Here is a 17,625-nt window from a genome sequence, read left to right on the forward strand (position 1 = left end):
CATTAATGGTGCCTTCACAGGTGGGACAGTTACCCATGCCGCACCTCATACCATCAGAGATGCTGGCTTTTGAACTTTGTGCTGATAACAATCCGGACAGAACTTTTCCTCTTGGGCCCGGAGGACACAACGTCCAAGATTTCTTAAAACAATTTGAAATATAGACTCGTCAGACTTTCCACTTTGTATCAGCTCATCTCAGATGAGCTCAGGCCCAGTGAAGCCAGCAGTGTTTCTGTGTTTTGCTGACATGTGGCTTTGGCTTTGCATGATAGAGCTTTAACTTGCAYTTGCAGATGTAGWGATRAACTGTGTTCACTGACAATGGTTTTCTGAAGTGTTTCTGAGTCCACGTGACGATGTCTGTTATAGCAGTGTTTCCCAAAGTGGGGTCCTGAAACATCAAGGTGGGGTCCTGAAAAGATTTTCTGAATTAATTACATTTTTGTCTTAGATGTTACAAAGGAATTAGGTTAGTATATTTAAATTGGATAAATGCAGTATAAAAAATATTGTATCTATGCCCATGTTTTGTTGACCTGATACAAATGTTTATTATCCAAAAATAGTTGGGGGCACAGGTCTCTGCTACTGTTATTTTGTGGGTCAAAAGCTGAAAAGTTTGGGAACCACTGCACTTTGGTTCCCAAAGTTGAGCTTGGGACCCAATTATGGGTCATGAAGCACCTTGGATAATCTCCAGAAAGCAATTTAAAGGGTATTAAAATAATTGCTGATGTAATATTTCCCCTGTAATTATTACAAAAATGCAAAACAAGTACAAACCAGTATTTATATTTGTGTACAAACTGTTTAGATTGTCAAAAAAACCTGTGTTTTTAGGGTTATTAACAAAGTTCGTGTACTCAGACCAGTAATATTTGGGGTCACAAGTTTTTGCCATGGATRTTTTGTGGGTCAGAAGATAAAAAGTTTGGGAACCACTGTGTTATAGAATGATGTGGGGTTTTTACTGCAGTGCCAGTTTCTCAAAATTTTTTGACGATATTATGGACCATAGATGATGAAATCCCCAAATTCCTTGCAATCATACATTGAGAAACGTTCTTAAACGGCTGGACTGTTTGCTCAATCAGTTGTTTACAAAGTGATGAACCTCGCCCCAGCCTTGCTTGTGAATGACTGAGCCTTTCAGGGAAACTCCCTTTATACTCAGCTGTGGCACTCACCTGTTTCCAGTGAAAATGTTCACCTGTAGAATGCTCCAAACAGGTGTTTTCAGAGCATTGGTCAGTYAGATGTGTATGTACATCTGATATTTATTTTCGAAGAGTTTTAATGAAATCCATTCTGATCAAATGCTGCTGGTGGTCCCTCGAACCCAATATAAAACCTGTGGAGACAAAGCTTTTCAGGTGGTGGCACCGAGGCCCTGGAACGCTCTCCCTATGTCCCTTCGCTGCTCAGATTCTCCTGACTCTTTTAAGAAACATCTTGACATTTTTATTCCGACAGGCTTTTAGTTAATGTGCTTTTTATTGTGCTTTAAGTGTTGTTTTTTTTTGTGATCTGTTTTATTGTTTTTAGTTATTTTGCTCTCTGTTAAGCACTTTGTGATGTTGGTGTCTGTGAAAGGTGCTATATAAATAAAGTTTACTTACTTTACTTACTTCCTAACATTTATCAGTTCATGAGATATTTTGCTAACAAAATATATATATAWAAAAACAGGCACGACCAAAACATCATTGTACCTTTTCCCTTTGATTGTGGTCTGTAATTCCTGGTGCTGTTTTGAAGATTTATGTAGTCTGTAAACTTGAATACAGTTGGATTTGTTCCCCTGATGAACACAACAAATCTACCAGAGCTCACATTTTTTTTTACCTGTTTTTATTAAATTGTTCAGAAAAAAAGAACATCGGCCTCATTAAAAAGTATTTAACATATTACACAAACACACAAATACTGTTTCAGAATGACAAATAAATTTAAAAAATAAATCACAATTTCTTCAACCTCGGCAGCTTATTTTCAGCTTCATTTCTCCAAAGTACATGGCTTGACTTCATACCACAGCTGTTTTCAACGGCCAAATTCTTCTTGTCAGCCTCTTTCACATTGTTTCACAACAGCAATGATGAGTTGAATACTGCATTTTAAATTTTAAGTGCACTTRTAAAGCCCATTCTTAATGATTGTAGACAACAGATTTAACCTTCTCATAAGATTTTTTTAAACGAACAGTAAAAAAAACAGAGTCAGCTTTCGATGCTGGAGTCAAGGTTTTCAGTGTCAGAGTTGCTTTGGCTTTTCTGTCTCTGTTTGACTTTCAGTTCTTTGGTACAGCTTCATTATTTTTCTGTCGTGGAAACTCTTCCACAGATCCTTCTCCAGAATGTAGTCGTGGTTGRCGTAAAAAATGATTTCTGTTTTCCGTCTCTTTTCAACATAGTAGTTGGAGTATTTGCCATAGTCTTCTGTCATGAAGCCATACGCACTCACCTAAGGACGACACAAACACAAAAGGATTGCATAAAATTATATCAAATTAAATGATAATAAGGGAACCTGGTTTAAAGGGATATTCTGTTTACTTCTGAAGTGACGTTCAGCCAAATAGTTATTGATTTATCAGTTGTTAATTCAGCCTTAGAACACGTAGTAACTATTGCTAAATATTTGACAAAACTTCCCTTCAAAGTGCCTCATCAGTAATGCTTTGGTGCCACCTTAAATCTATTTCTGTCTACAAAAAAGTCTTGTGACTACTGAGTCTTAGGTAAGACATGTTCTTTGAAAAGAAATTGAATGCTTTGTGCGTTTGCTGATACTGTCCGTGATCAGGCTGTCTGAGAGTCTTTAGCATTCATGTCATCTTACAATAGGCGTTTTCTAAGAACTTGAATAGTAAAAAATGTTAGAGAACAGGTTTATCAAGAAATTGGTGCCTTTATGAACTATGGCAAAGAGGGATGGCTTCGCATCACTAAGAACATGGAAAGAATCATCTACACTGATAACAATCTGACGTCAATGAACACTTTCCAGGAATTCTTGGCTTGAATGCGTTGGTGAGATGAAAGAGGGAAAAAAATTCCAACAGTCAGTTGTTTCTGCCTGTTAATACATGTTTGAGGAAATTCAGAACATAGGACAGAAACAGCACTGGTGAAAGTTACTAATTATATTTTAGTAGCCTCAGTCAGTGGACTCGGGTCCATTCTGTTCCTGTTAGATCTCAGTGCTACACAATAATATTTTACAGAGGCTTAAACACGATATTGGGATTACAGAAATGACTCTAAAATGGTTTGAATCATATTTATTTGATAGATTCTAATTTGTTGATGCTATCCACATAGAGAACAGGTGTGGGCCAAATCTGGTGTCAAGCTGGAACAGCTGGCACGACAAGTGGTTTGCAAACAGGTTGTGGACCAGGTCTGGCGATGATGGCATTGTTTTTAAAATGGCAGGTCATAACTGGCCTAGTTGGGGTTTGGATTATGTGGTGCTGGCCCATGCATGGRCCACCTCTGGCAAACATTTGGGCCTCCTGCTATTYGGGTAAAAATGAATATTTTTCATACACCAGTGTTAGTCGTGGAGTTCCTCAGGGTTCAGTGTTTGGACCAACACTCGTTACTTCATCTATGCTTGCATTGGATAAAGTTATTGGGCAGTTTGGGATACAGTACAGAGTGTGAAGCGGCTGGGATGAGAGTCAGTTCCTCYAAGTCTGAGGCCATGATTCTCAACYGGAAAAGGATGGAATACCCGYTTCCRYGTAGGGGGAGAGTTTCTGTCTCAAGTGGACGAGTTTAAATATCTGGGTGTCTTGTTCCTGAGTGATGGTAGGATGGAGAGAGAGATGGATCAACAGATTGGGGCCTCATCCTCAGTAATAAGGGYGTTGCTTCAGTCAGTTGTGATCAAGAAAGAGTAGAGTCTATAGGAAAAGCTCTCGATTTACTGGTCTGTCTATGTTCCAACTCTCACCTATCGTCTTTAGGCTGAGATCATGACCGAAAGAACAAGATCCCATATTCAAGCAAACAAAATGTGTTTCCTTCGTAGGGTGGCCGGACTCAGCCTTAGAGAGGGAGTTCTGTCATCTGAAGGGAGCTCGGAGTAGAGCTGCTGCTCCTCTGCATYGAAAGGGGTCAATTGAGGTGGTTCGGGCATCTGATTAGAATGCCTCCTGAGACGTGTTCTGGACACGTCCCACTGGACCAGGACGTGCTGGAAAGTGTCGCTGAGAGGTATATCTGGGTTTCTCTCCCAGACCTGTTGCCTCCGCGACCCGACTTTGGATAAGTAGCAGAAAATGGATATGGGTTGGATTTTATTCGAATGTTGATGATAACTGACAAATCCAATCAGCTGGATTACAATCTTATTTTAGAGACATTTAAACTTGGGTGACTGCTATTTTCTTCTTTTAAATTCATTGTCATTACATTAAATGTTWCTACAGCTGTATGTTACAGTATTCTAAAGACATGAGATGACTGATGATGCATAAGGATTTCGGTCTTATACTGAAGCCCAACAGTTGTTTCCACACATCAAAAGATCACAAAAAACTAAACCGGCACTGTGGTTTGCGGTAAACAGAACATTTCTCTAATCTCAACCCGCCCCGTGTTCATCACTGTCAGTTGAGGTGAGTGAAACTGTTTAGAGTGCCAACTAATCTCCCAGCAAAAACAAAACCAGACTCACCGTGTCACAGGTGTGCAGAGCTAAGAAGATGGCAAACGCCCCGTTGGTTGGTCGGACAATTGACCAGTACTCTGTGTCCAGGTAATTAGATCTTAAAAACCTGCGGGTAAGAAAAAAGTGTCAGACAAAGATAAGAAAAATGTAATTGTCATTGATATAGCTGGATAGGATTGCGACCAGTGGCTGACCTGTTCCGTACGTATCGCATAAAATCTTGGTGTAGAACATAAAAGCGGCTCTCATTGAACTGTCCTGAATAGTAGGCTCTGGCACTGAATGGCGACAACACACACACAAATTAAAAAAACCTGTTAGTGATGACTTAGCAACATTACGATTTCTTTATTTTTGTGCCGGGATGAAAGACTTTACAGATTGGTTTGTAAACACTCAGTTCTTCATATTTATTCTAACACTGTCGATCAGTTTGTCAGTAGATTTATCATATTGTTCTGTCACAAATAGTGCCCTCAAACATGTCAAAGCTTCATACAAATCAGGTCAATAAAGGCACAGACTCTAGCTTTAAAAGTAAAAATGCCAACAAGCCAGTTATTATTTACTGGTGATGTAGTGACATTTTACAGAGACAAAATAACCCCACTGCTCATAAACTTAATTGAATCCCGTGGCCTGTTTTGACACCTGAGGGCAGCAGGAAGATTAAATTAGTGCCCTATAAATACTCATTAATTACTGAATGATGCAGTTTAAGAATTGGCTGAGCTTCAGACACATATTTTCTTTATTACTCATTCAAACTAAATAAGCAAGTGATTCATTCAATGGGTGGAATATTTTTAACATTGCAAATGCTGCAGGAACGATCACTCACTCTTCATTTTCATATTCACCAGAAGAGACTTTGCTTCCATTGTGAAGAGCCTGGAGCCACTGGAAGTCCCTGACTCCCTCAGGAATCAGGACATATTTTATTCCCTGTTAAAGCAAAGATAAAGACTTTTTTGTGTGGGTGTAGAAATTATAAAAAAAAAAAAACATGACACTCTGCTTGTAGCTTTAGTACCTCATCGTGTGGGGCAGATTTGTAACCATATTCTCCTAATAAGATAGGCGATGTAGTGATTGAGTGGGCGGTATGAACGTACACCGACGTTCTTCTCCCAACGTCTTCCTCATAACCCTTGATTGCTGCACCGTTCATCCTGTCAAACCAGACAGAGTCATTTTGATTAATTTCATGTGTGAGAAGACAGGACGCTATAAATGTTTTCACGATTTTTTTAGTCTTAGTTGGTAGTGAGTCGTTATAGTGATGAGCTAAATTGAGTTGATTGGGGTAACTTGTCAATGAAATGACTTTTTCCATTTCTAAAGCATCATTTGAAAGTTATGTCCTGATTTTTAGGGTAATCTGGACAAATAAGGCTGAACATGTTTGACTTGAAAATGTTTAAAGGGGCAATATTATGTGTTTCTCAGGCATTTATTTAAATTCTATACCATAATAAAGTAACTATGTCACCTTCAGTTGTTATTGAAATGCTGTTTATATGTTTAAATAGAAAATAAACGTGTTCTCATCATATCGGTTTCTAAACACCTTGAAGTTGGCCTCTGTCTCTTTAAGAACCTCCTTCTGCTTCTGTCCCGCCCATTTCAGCACAGGGCCAGTTGTRWGKGTGCTCTGTGATGAGGAAACACAGCTCAGAGACACATCCCAGAGGAGGAGCTGATCCCCAAAGGCGGTACTAGGCCCAACGGGTCATTTTGCTCTCATGCCTGGCTGCCTCAGGACACTACAGGATTTCTCAAACATGCATGAATGAGTCAAAGCAAGACTCTGGGCATGTTTTTGATGAGAGGATAAMATTATAACATGATATAAAGCTCAAAAAAGTTGATTTTACATGATTTTGCCCCTTTAATTATACTTCTGTCTACTGGGGTGAAATTGAGCCTACATTAGAGGCTGCCAAGACTGGAACCAACCAGAATGTGGTAGACCAAACAGACCTTGAGTTTTTATGATTTAATTTAAGAAGATCTGGAGCCATTTGGGATTATGTGTCGACAACTTTATAAAATAATGGCCTAAGTCATTTTTTGTTCCAAGTTTGTCAGGAATCTCAAAATATGTTTTCTGGTATGGTTTTTTGTTTCCTAAAAAATGACTTAGGTCAGGACTATTCAACTGGCGGCCCGCGGGCCACATCCGGCCCACGAGTGACCAAAGTTTGGCCCGCCAATTGGTTCATTCATTTCATAAGCACAAACCAGCAGTTTTCATCTTTAATTATTATAAGTTCTTTTAGTTTAACATAGACATGTGCGGTATCTACAGAAACATCAGAATCTTGGCTATAAGCTGGCAAAAACTATTTCTATGAACATCCAAGACAGTTAAAATGACAAGCAGTTGAAGATAAACCTATGAAAGTGAAAATAAAATTGGTTTAAAAATGCAGCAAAGCAGAGATGTCAAAATAATATTTGTGTTAAATAGGAGGCATAATGTGTTATTTTTGTTTTTGAGATTGTTTTATTATCACTACTTCTATTCTGTATGTTGTATACATGATTAAATGTGGAAAAATAAACTATTTCAAAGGTAACATATCTTTGTAAAACTTGGTTTATTTACATAATGACTTTAATTGCTGGAYGTTCGGCCCCTGTGCTGTTAGCSTGCAGTAACTGTGGCCCCCGAAGCAATTTAGTTAAATAGCCCTGACTTAGGCCTTTATTTTAGGAAGGTGACAATGTTGTAAAGATAAGCTGTAAGGTTGGAGAAGCTGGGCTTGGTAGGTTCATAGGTATATTTAGTTGCATGTCATCTGCATAACACAATATAGATCAGCAATCATGGATCACAGCAATCTGATACTTAAAATACCTTCATTTTTTGGGTCATTTATAAACTTCTTGGTCAACAACCTCAACCAGCAGGTTTGAGTTTTATCTCACCGGAAAACATAATCATGCGCATCAATCTCAGCTCCCATTTTAGAACCGTTGAGGATGCCTCCGGTTCCTACCACAGCACAGTGAATGCAACCATCGCCGCCTGGTTTCGGAAGGAGCAGCGGTTCTGTTGGCTTAGGAATCATCTTTAATGCAGGCATTACCTCTGCGGACAGAAATAAAGATGACATTGTGGATGTGTGTTCAGTCGTAGTTTTAATTTWGTTTTTGTGTCGTTGTTTTCTTCTGAGGCAGTTTCTCTAATTTTAATGCCATGTCGTGATCTTTCRACGCCACCGCCTGCTCTTCTTAACATCTCCTGGTATATATGCTCCCTGGTTTTACCTCATCATTTTGGATCATAGCCTTTGCTTGTGCAGGTAATAAATGCRTTGCTGAAAAATAAACATTTTTTCATCCTACAGTTCCTCCTGTTCTGGTAAAAATGAGTAAATGCCAGTCTTCTACCTGCACACATACTGTATATGTTCCCACTTTTTTTCTTATTATAATCTTTGATTAAATGTGCAAAACCTAAAACTTTAAAATGTATAATACCAGTCTTATCATTTACTTCAGCCATGTTTCTTAGCAAAGAAAATAGTGACATTTATTTCTAAACCCATRTTTTGTCTCAATAGCCATTTACACTGTCAACATTTTGTTACTCTAGTTACATTGTGCTGTTAATAAATTACTTCCAATACAATAAAGTCCACAATGAATTCTCTGTAACTCTTATCCAAATAATTTTCGTGTAAGGTACAGAGAAAAAAAAAACTATAAAAAAGAGGAAGAGTAGTGAATTAGTGATATTTCATTTTTTCTTTTCATGGGATGGAGGTCTTATATATCAGTTGTACCAAAATTAAGCATTTTGAGTGTAGATACATGGTCTTTTAAGAAGTTTTTATGGTTCTTTGCTTGAATAATGGGAGGCAGAGTTTCGTAATGTTTTATGCAGAGCTGGGATTAAGAAACATGACGCATGATGACAGTGGGCCCAGATAGGAAAATAAATAAAAAACCTACCATCATATTTCATTTGCATAAACCCAAACGGGTTGTTATGATGTGAAAGTCTGTTCCACTCGCTCATATTCATGTTGTCTCTGTGCAGAAACAGGCATACGTTGGGCAGGAAAGTCTTCTGGAAGGCCTCGTCCTTGGAGTTATGCAGAGACTGGGCACATGTCTGAGTACGACAATTAAATCTAAAATTACGAATTTAACTGATAGTTAAAAAAAGTGGTAATGTGAATAAAAAAATAATAGCAAATCAAACAGAAAGAAATACGAAAATACAGTATTTGTTAGGCAAGTGAACGCATGACCAAGCAGAAGAGCTAACACCCATAATTTCAAATCCATTTGTAAAATTCTTGTCCCATCTTGTCTTAAAGTACTCACTGTCGGTCTAGGTGGAACATCCTGGTTATAAACGTCCTCAAAACCCCACTGGGGAAGCTTGCCAAAAGATTTTAAATATAACATGGGAATAGGAGTCTCAGCTGGGGTGGTCTTTGTTTCAGTTTTTGGTGCTGTCACTGTATTCCTTCGGGTGGTCCTGTAATTTATGGTATTTTCTGTTTCCCATGTTTCATCATTTTTAAGTGAGCCGTTTTCTCCTCTGGATCGGAAGACATTTGTCCAGCTGTGCGTTAAGGTTGACCAAAAAATGAAAAATAAAATTAAATAATGATAATAAACAGTATAGTTTATTCAACCTGAATTGTGAAGGACAGCACAAAATGAAAACACAAACGTTCCTCGACAGCAAAGAGAAACTCACCGGTTGCTTCCTGGTAAATTACCCTGGAACAGGACTACAAGAATGAGGCAGGTTACCGACACCAGCAGAAAAGAGAAAAGCCTGACACTTTGAATGGCCATTTCCCAGGAAATTTACTTGTTCAATAAAATGCGAACAAAGTATCGGCTGCTGACTGGCGCGATGCCATCATATGGAACAATTTGTTACCGGAGTCCTAAACGCTTGCCTTTTAACCAAGTCACACAGGTACTGCTAAGCGAGTCCGACAAGAAATTTAGTGAAAAGGTAACACAGCAAAGAGGAATGTTTGATGTGCGTATGCAGAAAGAACTGGGAAGGGCTGTTTGCTGAGCGATGAACACGTGACGGCAAACCACAACACACACACACACACACAAAGCCTCCAAATGTTCTGGTTTATTCCACAACACAAATAAAACTTCTCTAACAGAAACAGTGCTCCTTGGTTCCTTCTCAGGTGAGTTTTGCATATTCACCTGCAGTGTGCAGCAGGGGAGGGGGGAGACAAAGGGATTTTAAACACAAACAGACAGTCTGAGGGGCGTCAGGGCGTAGCTGTGGTGAATACTGTAATCAAAATTATTTCATGTGCTGGATAAGTCCTGGAGTGCGAGCACACGGGCGATGAGGTGGGAAGCTCCGCCCCCCACAGAGGTTTCAGATGGAGTAGAGTCGGAGCTGCTCCTCTAACTCTCCCTCAGACATGTCCCCAAATGTCTCCTTGTTGTCTTTTAGCAGCTGGAAGATGGAGGCCAGCTGTTCACGCTGCACCCTGTGRGAGATCAGAGGAGTACTGAGAGAGGAAACCAACACAAACAAATGATCGGTCATGATATGTGACCCATCACATCCTAGTTAGATTTGTTTAAAATGACCAAAACGCACTTTCAGATTCCAGGTTTTGAAGCTACRTTTTTATTCCCTGGATCGTCCTGATAYCATGAGCGGCTCCAGAGACATGGCTTGATTTGTTCTTCCTAATCAGGATAACCCRTTGGTATTTGGTCTGAGTCCTACTTTGAAGTTATTCTAATGAGGACATTTTGACATCATTATAAAAAGAAAACCTCAAACAACATTTGGATATTAAGATTTACCAGATGGGAAGAAAAAAAAGCTTTGCTAGTTTGCACTAGCCTGGACTTTGCCTTCCTATACAGCTCCGCTCAATCAGAGAACTGAACGTCAATTTTCTGCACAGTGTCTGCTAGTTAGTTAGCAATGGCAGTGGAGGAAGTGAATGAAGCCAGTCCGTGTTGATAAGGCTTCATAATTAAATTAAATTTGTTTGACAAAGCAGCAGCTCTCATTTACAGTCGTCTCATTCAACTCGGTACTTCTCTCCTCTCAGTAGGATTGTTTACAGCGCACGCGATTTCCGGTTAGCTTCTTAGCTTAGCCTCCTTCACAGCATCATACGTCACGGCCAACTGATCCAATCATTTTAAAACTTCAGCAGAGGCCACGCCTCCAGCAAGAATCACTTCTCTATAGCCGAGAGTCCAGACCCTCGTATGAAGCAAAGCGAAGGACAAGGGTCTGRTTTTTACCAGGATAAGTTTGCCGGGAAAGTGAAAAAAAATTTAAGGCTTTTCTGCTCAAATTCGTTGATTTTTATAGCTACTGCTCAAAAAAGTGCTTAAAATATTTAAGATTATATTTCGGATATTTCATTTAAACAGCTTGTAGTTAAGGTTCATTATGTTCATCATATTCCGACAAAATGCAAGTGTTGCAAATGTTTTAATCAATGTAGTATTAATTGGGATTAACTTAATCCTCAGTTTAWGGTGATGGGTCACCTGTTTGTGTTCGTCTGTTAGAAAACACTTTTCATAAAGTAATCACTGGATGTACAGTACATCAACAACTCAGTCCCATTTTAGGTCAGTCCGATTCAAGATGGATGCCACAGCTGATCACAAAAAAAATCTCTATAGCTCAGTGAATTTGACAGATTCTGAGTAAAATTTGATGTGGTAGTAGCTGAGAGTGATCCCCAACACATMCTCTTATTGAACTCTMAGTGAGTGCATAAATTAAACTCTTAACTAAAAGTCCAACAAAAAGAAAATGCTGCACAAGTAGATTTGCAAGTTTTTACGATCTTAAGTAGAAAAAGTAAGTTGTAAAGTTATTAAAGCAGTAAAACATCCTAAAGCAAATACAGAAGACGTAAAAGTCCTTTACTGAAACACAAGGTGTACAGAATGATTCACCTGGCTGCGTARTTAACTGATCTAAGTGCTGATCTACAGCTAAATGAAAAAAAAAAAACTAATGGAAAATACACATAAATCAAGGAGTTGCAACTAAAGTCAGGACCTCAGCATGAATGATTGATGTGGTTGGCTTTACTTGAGCTATGAATGAAGAAACACCCACAAACTTAAATGAAGATTAACAAGTTTGTAAAGGAGAGCGGGCCAAAAGTGATCCACAACGACGTGACGGAATGAAAGGATCATAGAAGTTCAGCGACCGCAACTTGTTCTGCAGAAAAAATACTTAAAAAAACACAACACCCTTTTGATTTGCTTAATTTAGTAAAAAAAAATATTTTTTTTAAAATAACAATTACATCTTGGTAAAATGCCATGTTGAGTTTATATTCGCTTCATTTGAAGACCTGATAAGGAAAAAGTGCTTCCTTGTCACTAGAATCATCTTATTCAAAACTCAGGGTAAGCATTAAGAATGAAAGGGGTTAAATATTTACATTMTTTTATGGCTGCATGTAGGAACGGTTGGTTTCTAAAGCTATGACACTGCTAAGATTGGTATAAATTATTATTTTTTGCAGAAATAAGGAAAAACAATCTTATATAAAGAAAGAAATAAAGAACAAAGTGTGATCTTATATCTGAATTCATATATTTAGAGACAAAAYATTAAATTATATTCAAATGAACTAATGACCAATTAATAACAAAAAACAAAACGAAACATAATAGATAAACCATTGTATTATCCTTGTATCTTCGTTCTTAAAAACCAAAGGAGCTCATTTGTCTCTACTGTTTTACTCTGGCGCCCCCTTGTGGCAGAACAAAGGAACCTCCTCAAAGAAGAAAAAAAAAACTGAAGAAGCAATCAACACCTGGTGGGACACATCTGTGAATAACATGTCTAAAGGGGATAAAAAAGGGGCAACACGGGGGAGGAGAGGTGGGATCAGCAGAGCAACACGGCACCGACACATCAGTCGCTTCGTGGCCACATGAGGATAAAAGCTGCTGAGGCAAAGTTCACTGCTCATAGACTGTGAGTGCAAATTGGCTGAGAGTTGTTTTGTTGATTTATTTTGTACAAATGGCCAGAAAGTGACTCSTCTGGGACAAATAGGTGAGAATAACTCATACGTTACCACATTTTTGCTCCTTTTTCAGGTTAACAGACAATTAATTTCTGTCTTGGATTCTCTCCTGAGCAGGATAAGCAAAGACAGAAAAATAAAATAAATCCTCAAGCAGCATCCCATTTTCCCCTGTGTTTTCTTTATTCGTTGGTGCTTTCCGTTCTTCTAAATCTCCTGTTGCTCGTCGGTCAGCTAATGCTTGGCAGACACCCAACCTGGACTTAAATCAGTCTAGCCTGAAGCCGAGCGGTGATACAACAGACAAACGTAAACGTGTGAAACGACTAAATCACACGTGAATCAGTGAAAGGGGGAGAAAAACACAACAAAAGTCCCCTTTTGCAGCATTTTTATCTGGCTATGGGACAGAGTTTAGTTTATATATTAGCTTTACTTTTATTTTTACCTATCATCTTAATAGTTTCCATTTCTCTCATTCCATTTTATTGGATTAAACAGAGAATTCACTTCCTATTTTGGTATTCACAATCCATCAAATATTCACCCTTTTCACCATATTGAACAAGAATTATTTATGCAGGACTTATTTGGTGATTTGTTTATACTGTAAATATGCAAACTACCCSCTAAAACCTCAAGTAAAATAGTCTTTTCATTTTTTTGTATATGAAATTAAAGCTCTTAAGCAGCTTAAAAATCACGTGAATAAACTGAGCTAACCTCACTTTCAGTATTGTTTATGATTTGTTGTTTTTTGTTTCATCATCTGTTATTAATCATTTATACCTTGTAGAGCAGGTAAAAATAGTCTCCACACTTTTTGGTGTGAACCTTGTTAACCATCTTGTTCTTGGGTTAAATAGACGAACGCCTCATTATTTTTGCCCAAGGGCAGCAGAAGGGTCAAATATCTGTTAGCCCCAGTGCTTGTCCGTGTGGTTTTTACTGACCTCTGCTCCTCCTCCAACTCCTCTTTGGACATCATCATCTCTAAATGGTGCGACCGAGCCTTTCCAGGAACATACTTCAAGGAATTATTAGCATCCGATTCCACCTTCTTTGCTAAAACAGAATCCAGAAAAAAAAAAGTGCAGATTAGAAATCAATGAGACCAGTCAGTGATAGAATAAGTGATTTAACTCATTAGTGGTGCTTACTGTTTCTCCATGGGCTCTCTGGGGCTCCTTCGGTCTGGGGGTAAGAGAAAGCACACTTTAAGAGCTCCGTATCAGAGAGCCCAATGAACGACCTACGACCGCTCCCAGACGAGGCCTCGGACGACGTGTCTACCTCTAAACTCATGTGTCTGGTTCCTGAGCTGGGGACAATCAGCCTGGAGTGCTCAACGACCTCTCCTTTGTGAGCGTGGGGGTATTCCTGCTCCTGCCAGAGAATTGGGAGGTCAAACGGTGTCGCACCATCGCTGCCTCTATTCGGACTTCCTCCCTTTTGTGCACTTTATCTACTTGTTGCCTACGCACTCCCTCTCTGCTGTGCTTATAAACTTTCTCTAGATTTTCTTTTCAAAATATTTGTTTCCATTAATACAAAATGCTATGTCAGGCTTGTTACTGAGAAGTGGAAGCTACACTGTGCTTCAGTTTCTTGTTAGGATGATGCGTCTGTGGGTTGCTCTCATGAAAGACTTGCCAAATATTTTCTGCCAATGCCAAACAATCTATAATGCTATTGACTTTCTGGGACCCCACCAGTGGCAATCCCATATCTCYGGGACCAAACTCTATCCACCAATATGACAAGGCTAGACCCCAGAGATCGGGGTTTATCAGAGACTACCTCTACCCCATTGAACACCAGTGGGTTCAAGCAATGGCGCCATGTTGCTTTTACTATTTTCCTTGCAGAAGCCGRCAGTTGTGCGTTCAAACATGGATAGTTCTGAGGAAAGTTGTCAGTCAGAAAGGATCTATAATCTTATAAAGGGCTCTGTGATGGACTTTGGAMTTGTCCAGGGTGCCCCCTGCCCCTCACACAGTAACTGCTGGATTTGGGCACTAGTGACCCCTCTGGAAACATAAAGTGGGTAAAGATAGTAGAAGGATGAACTCTTAAAGAGTAACTTACCCCAAAATTAACTTTTTTTAGCTGTTAAACTGTCTAGAATGTGTCTAAAATGTTATATAGTACTGTTTCTGTGCTAATTTTGAYGTTTTTGTGCGTATTTGTTCAAATCTGTAATATTTGGTCTAAAARCGTGTTTTTDCTGCTCATATGGGTAGAGCAGTGGTACTGCAGGCTAATTTGCATATTGGTTAAAGGCTCTCCACTGTGACGTGTCTTCTCCACAGTTTCGTCACAGTGGCTGTGTTCTGGTATAAAAGCCTCTCTCTAAGACACACCCCTGCAGCAGTCAGAGGGTGGAACAGTTAGCAAGCTTAGCATGCAGTAGTCCTGCACAGCGGGGGGGGCAACTTCAGCCCGAACCCACACATGTCATCTTGTACAGATTGTCTGTAAGTTACAAAGATTTTACGTCATTTTGCAGGTATACGGACATATCAATGTCACGGTTCTTTTCAAGTCTTACAGATATTTTAAAAACCTCATTTTCAAATTTATCTAACATGTCAGAGCCTATAGGATGATTTAAAAAACAATAAATAACATCAAACAGCCATCTTCCAACCTGTTCTGCTGCTAGAAATAAGTTACGTTTTCCTCTCTCCTTTCCTTCAGCAGGCGCTTTCACGTCAGTCAAACAAGATCCAACACTTTTATTCCTGATTTAAACTAGAGATCTTGTGAGCAGCTGCAGCTGTATGCTTTTATTTTTTTCTGTCAGGCTGTCGGAGCGCTCCTCCTCCTCTGTCCGGAGCTGGTGTGGGGTGAAAATCCTCCACCTCAGACGTTCAGAGATGTAACTATCTGCGATACTGTGGTCACTCTCCATGTAGCATCAATTATGCTAATGCTAGCTGCCTGTCACGTTCTCTCGTCCTGGCCACACCTCTGCTCTCTAACCCCCCCCCCCTCCCTCCCCTAACTACTTTGATGCATTTTTCAAATTTCGCCTTGGGGCAGAGTTATAAGATAGTCAAATTGACAAAAACTCATTGTTGTAGATAACACACATTGTGCACAGAGGAATCCATCAACCTAAAAGTGTGGTGCTCCATCTGTGACAGATTTGTGGCCAAACAGCAAATATAGGGAAGACATTTACTGCTTCCAGAGCGGTTCATTCTAGCTTGATAGAGGGGGCAATATCTATCAAGTGCAGAAAATTTTTATTTACACATTAATTAAAATGTCAACAACAGAAGACTTGTCCATCCAGCCTTACCCCTACATGTTGAGGCCAGAGGAGAATGAAGACGACGAAATTGTAGATGACCTGTTCAGACCTTTTTTTCTTTGGCAGAAAAATGAAAAAAAAATATAAAGATACCTTTGCAGAAACGGGAGAGACTAAATGTAACTTTTTTGCAGTCCTAGAGACCAACACAAGAGAATGTATTTAATGGCTAAAAAAGTGGATGTTGCACAATGTCTTCGTCAAGCTGGTGACTTGGAGGAGGTGCCAGGCTGTTGTAGCTGTGTATGGTTCTTCCACATGCTACCGAGAGTCTCTGTTTAAAATAATGTTGRATAATTGTTACATTTACAGTAGCCCATTTCATGTTTCTCCGGTCTTGGCATTGGTAGGGATTTGTCAAGTGTTTCGTGTGTTTTTTCTAATATCCTGAAACCCTAATGGCTTTAATTCCCAGTATTTATCAGCTCTTCTTCAGCCTGTGTTACCTCTGACAGGATCCGAGCCTGCACGAGTGCTTAAACAGATTAGAGGGAGAATTATGCAATCCCAACACACCAACAGACCAAACAAACAAGCACTTATCTCCTGTGACAGATTTTTTAGAGGTTACCTACTGAATGCACAGACTTCACTACATCCCAGTGGTCGTGGGCGCTCCCGCTGATCTCGCTCCAGTTCTCCGCCTCCTTCTTCTTCTTGCCCCCGGTCGGTAGGTGTCCGTTCTGCCGCTCTAATCCTCCGCCGTCTCGGCTACTGCTACTGCTGCTGCTGCCGCGTCCGAAGTAACTCCGCGCGTTCGCGCTGTCCGCCGCGGGCGACGAGCCGCCGAGCAGCGACGTCGCGACCACGATGGCGAGGAGCGTGAAGATGACRGCGGATAATATAAAAGTCGCATCCATGTTTGTTTTCTTGCTGATCTTCCTGCTTTCTTACTCAGCCATCCTTCGGATCATCCGCACCAGACATGAACAGTGAACGGACCAGAGGCGTTTACACGAGCTTCTGTCCGATTAGAACGTCACATCCTCCGGGTACGCCCCCGTCTCCTCCTCCCTCCAGTGTACCTGCTCGGACTGGACAGGTGCACGAAGCAGGGCCACGTGCTCAGCTCCACACCCCCCTGCCGTGTCTGCAGATAAGCTCATCAGCAGGACGAACAGGAGGATCCAAATGACTTCTGACAGAACCCGTGTACCGGGGGCGATAAAGTCAAGCCGGGTTTTACGTCAGCCGAGGGACTAATGTTCTCACCTGAGGAGCTACCTGTCCGTCAACACGTTTAACCCTCCTGGATCAAATGGGTCACTATCACCCAGGGGCAGCAGGAGGGTTCAATTAAAAAATAAATAAATAACTTTAAAGCAAATTTAACTTCAACCCAAGGTATTCCAATACAAATAATTTGTATTATGCACATTTTGAAATTCCAATTCATTTTTTAATTCTAACAAGAGCGAAGTAGCCTAAATCAGTGCATTTTTATTCCAAGTAAATAAGCAAAAATAAATATGAAATTAGAAATCTAAGAATCTATGGTCATGAGTTTTGGGTCATGACCAAAAGAACGAGGTCCCGGAGACAAACGTCCGAAATGGGTTTCCTCCGCAGGGTGGCTGGGCT

General features: G+C 40.0%; 2 protein-coding genes across 4 annotated transcripts; both read right to left on the minus strand.

The window, feature by feature from the left end:
• Positions 1-1,895: 1,895 nt before the first annotated feature.
• Positions 1,896-10,062, minus strand: LOC106516660 (alpha-N-acetylgalactosaminide alpha-2,6-sialyltransferase 1). Its single transcript, XM_014007127.1, has 9 exons — positions 9,407-10,062; positions 9,025-9,268; positions 8,647-8,809; positions 7,618-7,780; positions 5,717-5,855; positions 5,525-5,628; positions 4,878-4,961; positions 4,690-4,789; positions 1,896-2,466 (listed from the first exon to the last, which is right to left on the minus strand). The coding sequence occupies exons 1-9, from the start codon at positions 9,505-9,507 to the stop codon at positions 2,257-2,259; spliced, it is 1,308 nt and encodes a 435-aa protein (XP_013862581.1). The 5' UTR covers positions 9,508-10,062; the 3' UTR covers positions 1,896-2,256.
• On the minus strand, positions 9,791-17,061 carry mxra7 (matrix-remodelling associated 7). Of its 3 annotated transcripts, XM_014007130.1 has the most exons (6): positions 16,620-17,061; positions 14,019-14,111; positions 13,886-13,919; positions 13,679-13,790; positions 12,777-12,834; positions 10,094-10,181 (listed from the first exon to the last, which is right to left on the minus strand). In XM_014007130.1, the coding sequence occupies exons 1-5, from the start codon at positions 16,902-16,904 to the stop codon at positions 12,795-12,797; spliced, it is 564 nt and encodes a 187-aa protein (XP_013862584.1). In that variant the 5' UTR covers positions 16,905-17,061; the 3' UTR covers positions 10,094-10,181; positions 12,777-12,794. The 3 variants fall into 3 exon arrangements, with proteins under 3 accessions (XP_013862582.1, XP_013862585.1, XP_013862584.1); XM_014007128.1 differs by lacking the exon at positions 12,777-12,834 and having other exon boundaries at positions 9,791-10,181; positions 16,620-17,058; XM_014007131.1 differs by lacking the exons at positions 12,777-12,834; positions 14,019-14,111 and having other exon boundaries at positions 9,791-10,181; positions 16,620-17,057.
• Positions 17,062-17,625: the final 564 nt, after the last annotated feature.

This window comes from Austrofundulus limnaeus, unplaced genomic scaffold, assembly GCF_001266775.1.
Source record: "Austrofundulus limnaeus strain Quisiro unplaced genomic scaffold, Austrofundulus_limnaeus-1.0 Scaffold39, whole genome shotgun sequence".
Taxonomy (NCBI): Eukaryota; Metazoa; Chordata; class Actinopteri; order Cyprinodontiformes; family Rivulidae; genus Austrofundulus; species Austrofundulus limnaeus.